Raw genomic sequence first — 15,158 nt, 5'->3', positions numbered from 1 at the left:
CATCTGTACATCTTCTATTTCCATTTCTTTGTTGGGAATATTTATTTTTTCATTGGTTTCAAGCTCATTCATAATTTCTCATTAATGCATTTTATGATGGCTATTTAAAATTTTTGTCACATAATTTTAACATCTCTGTCATTTAAATGTTGGTTCTACTGACTGTCTTTTTCATTTGGATTGAGATTTTCCTGATTCTTGGCATGATGAGTGACTTTGCTAGAAACCTATCAAACAGGTTTTAGCTTATTTCCACAGATACCTTTCTTTGGGGGGAATAAGGGGCTGTCTTTTACTGCCAGGTAGAGGTACAAATCCAGATTCCTTACTAGGGCTTTCTAGGATGGGTACAGGTGGGACCAGGGTTTTTTTTTTTTTCCTTGGTACCTGGCTAGAGTAGAGAGGTTATTGTTCAAAGTTTTTTGTCATGCTTGGCTGCTCCTTTCCCGGTCCTTTGGCTAGAGGGAGACTCTTTGTTGGTGCTTTCCCTTTTTGGTCTGTGCCTTGTTGGTACTGTCAGATTACTGGCTTCTTCTGTTCCAAGTACAGGGTATATAAGGCAAAGAAACAAAAACAAAACTGAAACCAAAAAAATCCAGGGAACCGATCATAGCGTCATTCCTTGGACCCTGAGGCACCTGGCCCATCTGCTTTCTTCTCTCCTCCTTTTGGTCTTCCTATGTTTGTTCTGTATGTGTGTCCTGGGATTTTAGTTGTACTTAGCAGGAGGAACAGGCAAAAGCACTAATCTATCTTCTAACCATTAATTTTTAATAATAATGTTAATATAATTCAAAACCTAGTTAAACCTTTTTTTTCCTTCTTTAGTTAATAAGGTTATTATTTCTAACATTGTTCAGAACATGTACACTCATAAGCTACTTTGGCTGTTTAACTGATGTGCAGCTAAAATATAAATCAGATTATGCCAATCTTCTGTTAAAAACCATTTCTATTTCATCCGTAGTAAAAAACCAAACCAAAGTCCTCACAATGGCCTACAAGGCCCCATACCACCCGGTCTCCCACCCTCTGAAACATTTCTGACCTTATCTCCTACTACTCTCCTCCTTGTTTACTATGTTCTAGATATACTAGTGTGAGAAACTATAAGAACGGCCCAAATTTCTTCCCTCTCTTACAACCACATCTTTGCAACATGATGTTGAAAATCTTCCCATCAAGAGGGGTATCTTTTTCCCCATCCTTTGAATTTTGGTTGACCATGTGACTTGCTTTGCCATGAGAAATTACCAAATATCAATATGATCTAAGAGAGGCTTAGGAAGTATTTGCATGCTGGGATTTGCTCTCTTGCTATTCTGGGGAACGGCCAAGAGAAGAAGCAAGATTTGCCTTGTTGACTTGGTGAAGAGACTGCCAATTGCCAGGCAAATTTATTATCTGCTGTCAACTATCAGACCACACCACTAGCAGATGGACCTGCTGGCTAGAGACAAACAGGCAAGTTCAGTAGATACCAGCCCTGCAGGCCCAGACCAGAAAACCTGCTCTCGTCTCCCAAATCAAAATCTAAATAAGTTATTGTTTTGAGTCACTGAGTTTTGCAATGCCTTGTTACTCAGCAATAGATAAGAGGCATCTAGCTTCCTTACTGTTCCTCAAGCATATTTCTACCTCTGCAATGGCAAGTTTGTTACTCTGGACACTTTCCCTGTATTGTATAGATTATTTGTTCACTTCCTTCAAATCTTTGTTCAAATCTCAACCTCTCAGCCAGGCCTACATTGAATACTCTATTAAAAATAAACTGCAACTTCACCACTGCCCTCAGGACTCCAGATCTCCCATCCTGATCTTCTGTTTTGTTTTGTTTTCGTTCTTCTCTAGCCCTTATTGCCTCTTAACATAAGGCAAAGTTGCAAAAGGACAGAAGTCTTCAATTGTACTATACATTGATACACCCCATGTGTAGAGCCTGGCACATAGCAGATGCTTGCTAAATATTTATCAGATAAATGGTTTCAATGTTTTAGAGCTGTCTGTTAGATCAAGTTGCTAATCACGTAAATCACATCTTCTGTATTTATTAGTCACTTGAAGAGTTAAAATCCTTACAATGGACTTGCTCTGCCACACCTTGTATTTCTGTCAATTTATGCTTTAGTGTCTAGTGTTCTTAATCATAAAAGAATTTTAAAAGGAAGTTTAAAAAAAATATGTAACAAAACATTCAACCAAATTGGCCTTTCTTTTAAATGTCTTAAGATTCACTTTAATTTTCTTTAGTAGTATTAAAATTTTATTTAATAATAACAATAAAGAATAATAATATCCAAGACTAACTTATGGCTAACTATTATATATTTACTGTTCTAAAACTGTTCCAATTGTAACGTCCAGTGAATAAGTAGCCTATAAAAAGGCTACTAAATATTCTACTAAAGATGAAAAAGGAGTAACAGTGGAAAGTGAATAAGAATTTAATAAATATAGCACATCCATATAATAGTAGACTATATAATGTTACGGTTGATAATATTGATATGATATTCATATTACCTATAAGTAAAAAAATTAGGCTATTAGACAGTGTGTATGTCATTCCCCTCTTTTTTTACTATAATACTTAAATACAAAAACCTAAGTTATACATTTAAAAAGTTAACAATTTTTAACGCTAAACAATAGAATTATGAGATTTTTATTTTCCACTTGAGTTGTCTAATAATGAATTTGTCTGGTCTTTGTCTAGGTTTCTAGGATGCAGCATAGAAACCCTTGGAATTTCCCAAGTGATAGCAGTATCTTGGGACTACCCGTGAGTTTATGCTAATGAAATGACTCACGGTAGGCCCCTAAGATAGTTTCAGGATGGGAGGTCTATGCTAGAAAGATCAACCACGTAATTAGAGGGTTGGAGCTTTGAGCCATGTGATATAGGCCCAACCTACTGACACTCAGGGAGGGGAGGAGGTCTGGAGATTAAGTTCAATGAAGTGATCAGAATTTGATCACTCATAACACTTAAAATTCAGAAGCTTATCCATATAGGGTTTTGCTCTATGATGCAGTAAATATCATTTAATTGTGATGTAAATTTATTTACATATAATATAAATCATATGTACATAATAAAACCCCAATAAAAACTGAGGACACTGGGACTTAGGTGAGACTCCTGGTTGGTGAACACACTGATGTGTCAGGAGGTTGGCACACTCTGATTCCATGGACAGAGGACACGGACGCTCTGCTTTTGGGACCTTCCTAGATCTCACCCAGTAAGTCTCTTCTTTTGGCTGGTTCTTATTTATGTCCTTTATAATAAAATTTTAATCAAAAGTATGATACTTTCCTGAGTTCTCTGAGCCATTTCTGAGAACTATTGAGCCTGGGGGGTTAGTGGGAACACCCACATTTGTATTCAATTGGTCACATGTGTGAGTGGCCTGGGGACCCCTGAACTTGTGGCTGGCATCTGAGTGAGTGTAGTCACACTGGGGACTGTGATCTTAACCTGTGGAGCCTAAAATAACTTACTGTCAGAACTGTATTGCAATTTGATATATTTTCATACTATCTAAAGTATTTTTATAATGAACTTACATTACTTCTATAATTTAAAAAAATTTTGAAAAAAGAGGAAGAAGGGCTTGCAATTAAACAAATCATTAGTATTTTAAATTGCAAAATAAATAACATCAAAAGAAATAAGAAGAACTAGATAAGAGCCCACAAGTAAAAATGTCTAGAGGAAAAGAAGGTAAATTTATTAAATTAACTTAAAAAGTTCATGAAAGTAATAAAATAAAAATATAAAAAGTGAGGTATAAAATTTTGTAAACGAAGTTTTCCTTTAAAAAAAACAATATAATCCATCTGCAGGGCAAAATCCATGACGGTAGGAAAGATAAATAGCAAGGTTCATTCAACAAACTAACTTACTTTTTTTTGTAAAATATAAATTTACATTACAACTTAAAGATATTACTACATGACAGCATCACAACACAAAACCTTATATGACTAAGCATCTGAAGTTTAAGTATTATGACTAAGGGGAATGAAAGGTGAAAAAAATGGTTTTTTGTCATTTAAAGTCTTTCCTGTGAAGTCTATTGATGCAATGATTATTAAACCACTGGACTGTAATATAGACATACAGTATTAAGTTGCCTGATTTTTAAAAACCCCTTATTGGATGCCTTCTCCTCCCCTTCCCTGTCTTACTTCCCCACTCCTCCACCAGTGCTCCCTGGTATTACCTCGAGATAAACTACGTGCTTTCAGACTCTTAGGGTCTGCTTATGGGGGAATCCAAAAAAAGATATGTGTAGAAAAAATTTTTAAGAGGACTGATTTTCTTCCATAAGCACTGGTTTTGCCGTCATGGAACATCCCTTCACATATTATAGTTGTTGCCTGACTAATAGTCTTGATTTCAGTCTCTTCTTGTCCCAAAAGATCATGCGCACAAGAAACTACTGATAGAAGCTTAAAAGGGAGGAAGAAAAAAACACTTATGGGGAAAATTATGACACCACTGCTTCCCTGGAAGAAAAGTAATTATTAATAAAGTAACAAAAATCATTCTTGAAAATACCTAAGATGTTTTCGGAGTTGCTCTAGTTCCACATTCTGTTCAGTTACTGCTTTCAGAAAATGTTGATTGGTCTGCCACAAGAAAAAAAATAGAAACATTCAGCATGAGAGCCTTTAAGACTATATCTTTAAAGGCTAACTACAGGTTATATAAGCAGAAAAAAATGAAATGAAGTCATAATAATGATTAGATTTTTTTAATGATAAAATATAACCTGGCCATCTTTCCCATCAACTTCAGTGGACATCTGCTTTACTTCAAACCACCTGCATTTGCATTTCTGTGTCTTCTGGCTTTTTCTGGGCCTCCTTTGCTCACCTAACTGTGCAGAAGGCTACGGGTGGTACAGAATTCATGCCCCCAGCCTGTTCTGTAAGAGCACCAAAACAATGACTGAATGGAATTGGTGGGTAAAAATCCCAAACTCCCATGCCCCAAGGTGGAATAATTCTGAGCCTGTTTCTTTACTGGCTTCCAGAGTTCATTAGTGGGATTAAGTTTCAGTTACTCACAGTGTTAATTTGCTTGATTGTTAAAAACCCTTTACTGACAGCCTTCTCTTCCCTTCCTAGTCGTATTTCTCCACTCCCCTACTGGTTTTTCCTGGTATTATCTCTCAAATAAATGATATGCTTTGGAACCCTTTCCTCAGGGTCTGCTAAAGCTAAAGTAAGTTATGAAGCATCTTCCAACTGTAGAATAAAATTTTCTAGGGGAATTAGTTATCTTCCATCTTTATCATTACCTAATGCCTTAAAGGCAATGTCATGTAAATTATTGTTACCTCCTGATAGTCTTGTTTTCAGTCTCTTCTCATTCTAACAATCATATGCACTCCTCTCCAACAAAAGTCCCTGAAGCAGTTTTCACTGTACTTTTCTCATACTCTGCCCAACTTCATTGACTTCATATTTTTAATACACTTTTGCATTTCCTTCCGCTTGGGATGTCCTCATTCAGTCCTGTGTAACCTGTGTGGTCCACTCACTCTAAGGCAAAATTGTTTCCCTTTTGCATTTTGATAAAACTTTACATATACTTTTACAACGCACATTGCACTATACTTAAGTACTATATTTAAAGGCTACATATTCCTGGCTACAACAAAAGCCTGTTTTAGAAGACCAGCTGTACCCAGAACTTCCAGCATCTAGTACATGAGTTAGTATATTATAAGCACTTACACCTTTGAGGAATGAATGAATGCCTTAGTTGAGAGATGAAAGAGAGTCCGAGGACTGCATCTTTATCTATATCTTGGGAAGTAGACTACTCGAGAACAGAATTTAGTATTTGATTTACAGACCACAATTTAAGAGACCAATTATGGCATGCAGAGAAAGGACAGAATAATGAGAGGTAGGTAAATTATACCACGCTAGAAAAGTTAAAACAAAACAAAACAAAAAGCTGGGTGTAACACTGGGCATGAGTTACAACAGACATATGATTACATGCAAATAACTGAAGGGTTGACTTAAAAAAGAATTGAGCTTGTTCTATGTTACTCCAAAAGATAAAACCATATACCAGTGGGAGGAAGCTTGGTAAGAGAGATTTTAGCTTTCTAATAATCAGAGTTCAAAGAAACAGGCTCTTTGGGGAAATGACAAGATCTCTTACAGGAGATATTCAAAACAGAGGCTAGAGGATCATCTAAACTATAAAGCATTTAATAAAAGGATGCCTGTATCATTTGAGGGAACAGATGATCTTTAATATTTCAAATTCTCCCGTAAAGCAATCTCGGACTTCAGTCCAAACTGATTCTCTTTTATAGTGTTTCTAATGTTTTACTATATATAGTCTCGGAACTGGCATAATTAATGCTTGTGTTTTTTTACTATTTGGGAGAACCTTAAAGGTAGATTATGTAGAGTAATTAGCAGAAGTATAAAGTAGAATTGTGAATTTTAAGAAGCTAGTGTTAGGAACAAACACACATAACTTGCTAGCAAGCCTAGTAAGAGCTCGACAACTGCATCTGAATATGGCTTTGTGATGCTCTGTACTTGTGACCACAGAAAAATTATATACTACAACAATACTATAGAATTTGGAGATTCATAAAGGTCCAGAGAAGTATCCCTTTCAATCATCTATCTTAGCACCTTATTCCCTGATTATTTCATATATCATTTCTGTTTTACTAACTAGACAGGGGCTTTGTGAAGAGATGCACATTTCTTTTGCAACTAGAGAACCTATGGCACTAGAAGGAACTCAGTATGCAATTAACAAATATTTTTGAGTTACTTTATACAGATGAGTAAATCTCAAGAAAAATATGATTTCAGTAAAGAGAACCTCTAGGAAATGTAAAATCTCATTGCATCTATTGTAATAATAAATCAATATAAACTTGTAATTTTAGGTACCATTCAGGTCTGGGCATTTTACCTTCTGCATGTCACTAAAGTACACTGGTTATAAAAGATTTTATTTATTTGTTATATATTCATCAATTTATTGCACATCCACAGGAACCTATGCATTTCATGAGTTTATTCATGTAATCAGAAAATTTTTAATTAAAATTATTTGATTTTGACTCAGACTTGCTCCTATGAGCATGCTCTGAACGCTCTTTCAATTTTACAAAATCTTTACTATCACTTAACTACCTCTATTTACATTTAGTAAAGTCTTGCTTAATACCTTAACGTTTGATACATTAAGAAAAACTCATCTTAAAAATTTCTCTTAGCCATTTTCCTTTATTTTAACCACCAGCGTAGTCTCTTCTTTGCTCTTTGTAACACAATGCTTCATCCAACTTGGCACTTCTTTACCACGTTTACTGTATCCATAGATTACTATTCTTAGTTTTGGGCTGAAACTATGAAGGCCTTAGAAAATTTTTAAGTATGTCCTGTAAATATGCAAATATTTTTTCTATGACTTTCATCAGAATGATTTGGGGTTGTATATAATAAAATACATGCTCTGTGGTACAAAATAAGATTATGTAATCTGCATAATTCTAGGAAATATTGAAAAAAGAATAAACAATTGTTATGGTAGATTACACTATTAGTGTCATATAGAAACAGGATTTCTTAATTATGGAAATCAGTCATTTTATTTTGGAGTAATTTAATACTATTTTAAAACTCTAAGAAGTATTTTATCAAAATTAAGAAGTGATTATAAATTCCAAATGTTAACATCAGTAAAATAGGGAGAAATTTATTTAATAATTTTTTCACATAAAGGAGAAAGTTTTCTTAAGTACAATAAAATTGAATGAACTTACTCTTGATGGCACAACTCCACTCTTAAACAAAGACATGTTTATTAGGTACTACACTTAACTAAGCAAAATGAAGAAAGGAAAGAGAGGAATTACTTGGGATGTCATAATCCTATTAGGCAACAATGAGGTAAAATAAAATTCCAAGAAGGAAATGAAGAGAAAAAGAAAATAAAAGTGGGGGGGGGGAGGTAAAGAGCAGAACTGGGAAGGCTAACTGTATTTCTTTTGAGAAAATATTAAAGGGAAATTTAGGTGTAGCAGTTTAGGTGAGTGGTAGTCAATCAACTAACCAATGGTTCTTAGCGTCTTATTGTTTTTAAGGATTTGAGTTACCACTTGTCTAACAGCTCCACCATTCTTAGTGTACACGTAACTGTGTTCTAGATGAAATACTAAGAACAAAGCATGAGTCCTAGTCTTGAGGAGCTTACAGTCTAAATTACTTTCAGGAGAACTTACCAAGAGCAAGAGTATTTTCAGATTAGGATATATCTCAGATCGATCTTAGCGTTAGATCTCTTGAAACTACTGTGAACCCTCATGTCATGCTACTGAATGTGAAAGAAAAAGATGCATGAAAAGAGTACTGCCTACTTATTTTAACTTCAAGTATTTTTTTCTTGCTGATTTGCCTTAGCAAAAATAAACATTATTACTTATAGTGACAATTTCTAGTTTATATAACAAATGCATTAAATGGATATTTTCACTTACCATTTCTATGTTCTCATTAGTAACATGAAGTTGCTTGGTTAGTTGTTGAAAACTGGTCAGTTGATCCTATAATAGGAAGCGTGAGTAGATAGACAGCATTTTGCAACCCATATTTAAAATTGAACTAAAATCAAGTCTAAAATCATTATGCCTAAATCTAGATGACATCAGTTGTATTTCTTCTAACAAGTACTCTGTGAATTAACAGTTGAAGAGATAAAAAGATAAAATTTTTTTAACAATTACAAAATTAAATAAGGTGGCAATGTGGAAACTAATGTAGCTATTTATGTTTTATGTGAAACCATTATTTCTAGAAATTAATCCATTAGTAGACAGATATGCTAAAGAGACCTTACTCAATACTGAAAAACCATATTCAAACCTATTCAAAACAAACAGTACAACCAAAACCAGAAAAAGATGTCACAAAAAAAGAAAATTACAGGCCAATATCACTGATGAATATAGATACATAAATCCTCAACAAATACTAGCAAACAGAATCCAACACCACATTAAAAATATCATACACCATGATCAAGTGGGGTTTATCACTGGAATGCAAGGATTCTTCAATATATGCAAATCAATCAATGTGACACATCATATTAATAAATCGAAGGATGAATTGGGCATAGAAGGAAGTTACCTCAACATGATAAAAGCCATACATGAGAAACCAACAGTCAACATCATTCTAAACGGTGAAAAACTGAAAGTGTTCCCGCTAAGGACAGGAACAAGACAAGGGTGCCCACTCTCACCATTATTATTCAACACAGTTTTGGAAGTTTTAGCCACAGCAATCAGAGAAGAAAAAGAAAGAAAAGGAATCCAAATTGGAAAAGAAGTAAAATTGTCACTCTTTGCAGATGACATGATATTATACATAGAAAACCCGAAAGACTCTACCAGAAAACTGCTAGCAGTAATTGATGAATTTAGTAAAGTAGCAGGATACAAAATTAATGCGCAGAAATCTCTTGCATTACTAAACATTAACAATGAAAGAGCAGAAAGAGAAATTAAGGAAACACTCCCATTTACCACTGCAACAAAAAGAATAAAACACCTAGGAATAAACCTGTCTAAGGAGGCAAAAGACCTGTATGCAGAAAACTATAAGATACTGATGAAAGAACTCAAAGATGATACAAACAGATGGAGGGACATACTATGTTCTTGGATTGCAAGAATCAACACTGTGAAAATGACTACACTACCCAAAGCAATTTACAGATTCAATGCAATCCCTATCAAATTACCAAGGGCATTTTTCACAGAACTAGAACAAGAAATCTCACGATTTGTATGGAAATGCAAAAGACCCCGAATGGCCAAAGCAACCTTGAGAAGGAAAGACGGAGCTGGAGGAATCAGGCTCCCTGACTTCAAACTATGCTACAAGGCTACAGGGATCAAGACAGTATGGTACTGGCACAAAAAACAGAAGTATAGAACAATGCAACACACTAGAGAGCCCAGAGATAAACCCAGGCACATATGGGCACCTTATCTTTAACAAAGGAGGCAAGAATATACAATGGAAAAAAGACAGCCTCTTTAATAAGTGGTGCTGGGAAAATTGGACAGCTACATGTAAAAGAATGAAATTAGAACACTTCCTAACACCATACACAAAAATAAACTCAACATGGATTCAAGACCTAAATGTAAGGCCAGACACTATAAAACTCCTAGAGGAAAACATAGGCAGAACACTCTATGACATACATCAAAGCAAGATCCTTTTTGACTCTCCACCTTGAATAATGGAAATGATATAAACAAGAAACAAATGGAACCACATGAAACTTAAAAGCTTTTTGCACAGCAAAAGAAACCATAAACAAGACAAGAAGACAACCCTCAGAATGGGAGAAAATACTTGCCAACCAAGCAACGGACAAAGGATTAATCTCCAAAATATGCAAGCAGCTCATGCAGCTTAATACCAAAAAAGCAAACAACCCAATCCACAAATGGGCGGAAGACCTAAATAGACATTTCTTCAAAGAAGACGTGCAGATGGCCAACACACACATGAAAAGATGCTCAACATCACTAACCATTAGAGGAATGCAAGTCAAAGCCACAATTAGGTTTCACCTCACTCCGATCAGAATGGCCATCATCAAAAAATCTAGAAACAACAAATGCTGGAGAGGGTGTGGAGAAAAGGGAAGTCTCCTGCACTATTGGTGGGAATGTAAGTTGGTACAGCCACTATGGAAAACAATTTGGAGGTTCCTTAAAAAACTAAAAATGGAACTACCATATGACCCAGTAATCCCACTCCTGCGCATATACCTAGAGAAAACCATAACCCAAAAAGTAACATGTACCATAATGTTCACTGCAGCACTATTTACAATAGCCAGGACGTGGAAGCAACCTAAATGCCCATCAACAGATGAATGGATAAAGAAGATGTGGCACACATATACAATGGAATATTACTCAGCCATAAAAAAGAATGAAATTGAGTTATTTGTAATGAGGTGGATAGACCTGGAGTCTGTCATACAGAGTTAAGTAAGCCAGAAAGAGAAAAACAAATACCGTATGCTAACTCACATATATGGAGTCTAAAAAAAAAATGTTAGTGATGAACCCAGTGACAGGGCAAGAATAAAGATGCAGATGTAGAGAACGGACTTGAGGACATGGCGGCGGGGGGGGGGGGGCACAGGGGAAGCTGGGATGAAGTGAGAGAGTAGCACTGACATATATACACTACCAAATGTAAAATAGCTAGGTAGTGGGAAGCTCCTACATTACATAGGGAGATAAACTTGATGACGGGTGATGAAGAGGGCCAGGATAGGGAGGGTGGGAGGGAGTTGCAGGAGGGAGGGGATATGGGGATATATGCATAAATATTCACTTTGGTATACCTCAAAAATTGGCCTAACAGTGTAAAGCAATTATATTCCAATAAAGAGCTTTAAAAAACAAAACAAACAAACAGAAAAACCTACAGTACAAACCACAGCAGGAGCTGTTGTGCCTTTCCCCCTTCTTTAAAACACTCATGGCTTGAATGCCTCACAAGTTTAAAATTTTCTGATTATCTGTTATGATCGGAGTAAACATTATATGTGCAGGTGACAAAGTTGGGAGGGGTTGTTAATGTGTGAGATGACAAAACTGAAGACCGATAGATAACTAGGGAAAGAAGGACAAAGTATTTTTTGTAAAATCTTATACAAACAAAACAAAACAAAAATCAACCCACAAAAAAACCCTAACTGTAGCGACTTCCCTGGCAGTCCAGTGGTTAAGAATCAACCTTCAAAGGCAGGGGACGTGGGTTCAATCCCTGTTCAGGGAACTAAGATCCCACATGCTGTGAGGCATGGGAGGGAGGGAGGGAGGGAGAGAGAAGGAGGGAGGAAGGAAGCCTAACTGCAAACCTATACCATCAGAATGCTTATTAAGGTGGAAACAGCACCCCACCCCCACCCCAAACTCAATGGCTTAGTTGATTGACCTAATAAAGAAACAGCTTTAAAGAACAAACTTATATTAGAAACGGTTTCCAGATCTCAGAGGTAAAAGTGTTATGGCTCAGATCACATGTGGGTTATTTGCAAACCATGGCATGTATGGAAAAATCATTTTGTTAACTGGAAAGCATCATTAACTGTAATTATGACTTCTTTAGGTAGAAATTCCCAGCTATAGTGATAATAATAGGAACAGTCATAAACTGGAATTTGAAAAGTCTATAAATGAGAGTTGAAGAGAGGCATGATAACCAATATATTTAAACAGCTGCCTTTTCAAAAATGCACAGGAAAGGAATCAGAATTGGAATTACTCCACAGATTTCAATATACCTAGCAGAAAAAGAAGCCATGGAAAGATAAGGGAGGTAGACTTTCCAATGGAATGGATGGTCTTGTGAGATAGTAAGTTCTTGTCAACAGAGGTATAAAGCAAAAGCTAGATGTCCACTTTAAAAGATTATAAAATGATTCTTGCTTTGGGTAGAAAGAAGTCCTTAATAACCATTAAGATCCTTCCTATTGTAAAATCCTACTCTGATTAATTTATGTTAGACAAACTGGACATTTTAATAAAAGGTCACATTTAAGGTTGTTAACATTTTCATTTTACATAGTGTTGTTATCATATTTGAGCAGGCTTCTTCACTGCCCATGATCTTTGTCTTTTTAACCAGGTAAAAAATCAAGAATATAAAAGTTTTGGAGATTCATTTACACATAATAATCTTACAACTGCTTCTTAGCACTAAATACAGCTTTCATTGCTAATCATATTATAAAACCCAACATACTCTAGGCACTGTTTTGATTATCTTACGTGTTCAAAAGATTTCTGACCATTGAAGATCAATTTACTGCCAACATAAATAACACAGCAGAGACTTAGGCATTCTTCTCCCAAACTGAGAATTTCTCCAGAATGCAACTTTTTACTGATATACAAGAAAACCATGAAATCCAAGATTACCTTTTGTTTTTGACTTTCAACTACATGAATCTGGGCCTCAGTCATATGTTCCTGGTAAAGTTTCTGTAGTCTTTCCAACTCCTGAGAAACAATCTGCCAAAGTTCTACCGCCTGAGTTTTTTCCTATGAAAGAAAAACACTTGTGAACTCATTAAATTATTAGCAGGCTACTGCAGAGTACAAATGAATCATATTCTTATACAGGATGAGCTCTTGTATATAAAGTCACAAAATAAAAATAGAACTTGTATGAGATGGTATAGTTATAATATTTTTGATGATATAAGTTGTATTAATAATTATTTAGAGAATAAACCTAAAGATGAAAATTCCTTTGAAATTTTCTTTTTATTCAGATTTAACAGCTAAAATTAAAACCCTTCAATCAGAGACAGAGACTTAAACCACTTTCTTGTGTCCACAAGAAAGTAAGCCACAGAAATTACGGATGAAAACTACCCCTGGTGAAGTGCAAGAGGTTTTTTTCTGACTACAAAAGTAATAAATGTTTATCAGAGAAAATTGGGAAAGTACAGAAAAATAGAGAAAGAAAACAAAATTACCTAGTATTTTTTTTACCACCTGATAATAAATACTGCTAAAATCTGAATATAACCATCTTTATAAATGTTGGATGTATTCTTGTTTATAAATGTGATTTGGGGGAGAATTTTGTTTTGTTTTGTTTTCTTTAAAAAAAAAAAAACTGGGAATCATATAGTATGCTGTTTGTATTGTACTATTTTCACCTGGAATTTTATAATTAGAATTTTCTCAGGTCATTAACTATTCTTTCAATATTGTAATTCTGAAAAGTGATAGAGGGACCCTTGAAGACAAAATTATGTTCGTAATAATACGTACGCATTATCTGCCTTTTTCACTCTCATCCTCTCATGAGTGTACAGTGGAGTTTTCCAAAGTTTATGTGATGTACTGTGTAATGTTGTCATGGCTCTGATGCCCACTGAAACGCATTCTTATGCTCCTATTTGTTTCTAAAAATGTCTTAGTTTTAATTAGTAACATGATAAATATCACATAAAAATAAAAAGCTGTTTGGAGTCCCCAATAATTTTTAAGCATACGGAAGAGGGGTCCTGAAACCAAAAAGGTTGAGAAACTTTAAGCTAGCAATATAAAAAGCACTATTCACTTTTTAGAGAAGTGGAAACTGAGGTTCAGGCCATCTGCCTGGAGTCCCTCAACAAGCTGTTGATAGCATCAAGAAGAAATCTTCATCTCTTTGTCCCTAAAGCCCAAGCTTTTAAATAGCAGGTCAGAGCTAACCCGCTCCCAGTTTTAGTAAGTAGGTAAGAAGATGTAGTGAAAAGATATGCATTTTTGGAACATAATGAGTATACATTTCAAATAAACATACATTTATAAGTTTTAAGGAAACTATTTCTGACGTATAGCATGCCTTCAGAAACACACAAATCATAAATTTGTACCATAAATATACCCATGTAACCAGTACCCCATTCAAGAAAGAGAACATTATTACCAGCAGCTAGAAACCAGCTTCCCCTTTCTTCCAGGCACTATCAATACAATCCTCCCAAAATAACCTTTATCCTGACTTTTCATTGATTAGTTTTGCCTAAAACATAGGTAGTTTGGAAAATTTGTAGACGAAAACAGCACCTAGAGCCAAAATTTGGGTTGGATTTCCAATTTCAGCTGAATGACCCTGTACAATTCATTTTATTTCCTTAAGACTGCTTTCTTTTCAATAGAAAGTCATAAAAATGCCTCATACCTCAAAAGACTGCAGTTTCCAAAAGTGCCTGATGGTTTGCTAGTTAAAAGGCCCAGATTCTTCTCAGCCAGCGGTTCTCAAAGGACTAGCATCAGTACCTTAGAACCTTAGAAATGTAAATTATTGAGCCATATCCTAGATTTCTTGAATCAAACACTTGGGGGAAGGGGTGACAATCTTTATTTCAATAAGCTCTCAGATGATTACGACTAAAATATGAGAACCACTGTACTAACACCTAACACATCATTTGGAAAAAACACAATTTAGGCGATTCCACATTTTTAGATTTTTAAAGGACTTCCAATTTTTCACTATCAAAACATTACTATAATGAAAATATTTATTCAAACATTTTTATATACAGTTTCTTAGGA

The 15,158-nt window shown here is 35.1% G+C and overlaps 1 protein-coding gene across 5 annotated transcripts in view; it reads right to left on the bottom strand.

The window, feature by feature from the left end:
• SCLT1 (sodium channel and clathrin linker 1) overlaps nt 1–15,158 on the bottom strand; it is a 244,069-nt gene that overhangs the window by 145,203 nt on the left and 83,708 nt on the right. For all 5 annotated transcript variants that reach the window (XM_057705960.1, XM_057705959.1, XM_057705958.1 and 2 more), the window contains exons 7-9: nt 13,020–13,142; nt 8,538–8,603; nt 4,568–4,638 (exon numbers count right to left, since the gene is read on the bottom strand). In XM_057705960.1, coding sequence (XP_057561943.1) covers nt 4,568–4,638; nt 8,538–8,603; nt 13,020–13,142 — 260 coding nt within the window. The remainder of the gene's footprint in view (nt 1–4,567; nt 4,639–8,537; nt 8,604–13,019; nt 13,143–15,158) is intronic.

Source organism: Hippopotamus amphibius, chromosome 13 (genome assembly GCF_030028045.1).
Source record: "Hippopotamus amphibius kiboko isolate mHipAmp2 chromosome 13, mHipAmp2.hap2, whole genome shotgun sequence".
Taxonomy (NCBI): Eukaryota; Metazoa; Chordata; class Mammalia; order Artiodactyla; family Hippopotamidae; genus Hippopotamus; species Hippopotamus amphibius.
The sequence above is the reverse complement of the archived record's forward strand: the minus strand, read 5'-3'. Positions and strand labels throughout refer to the sequence as shown.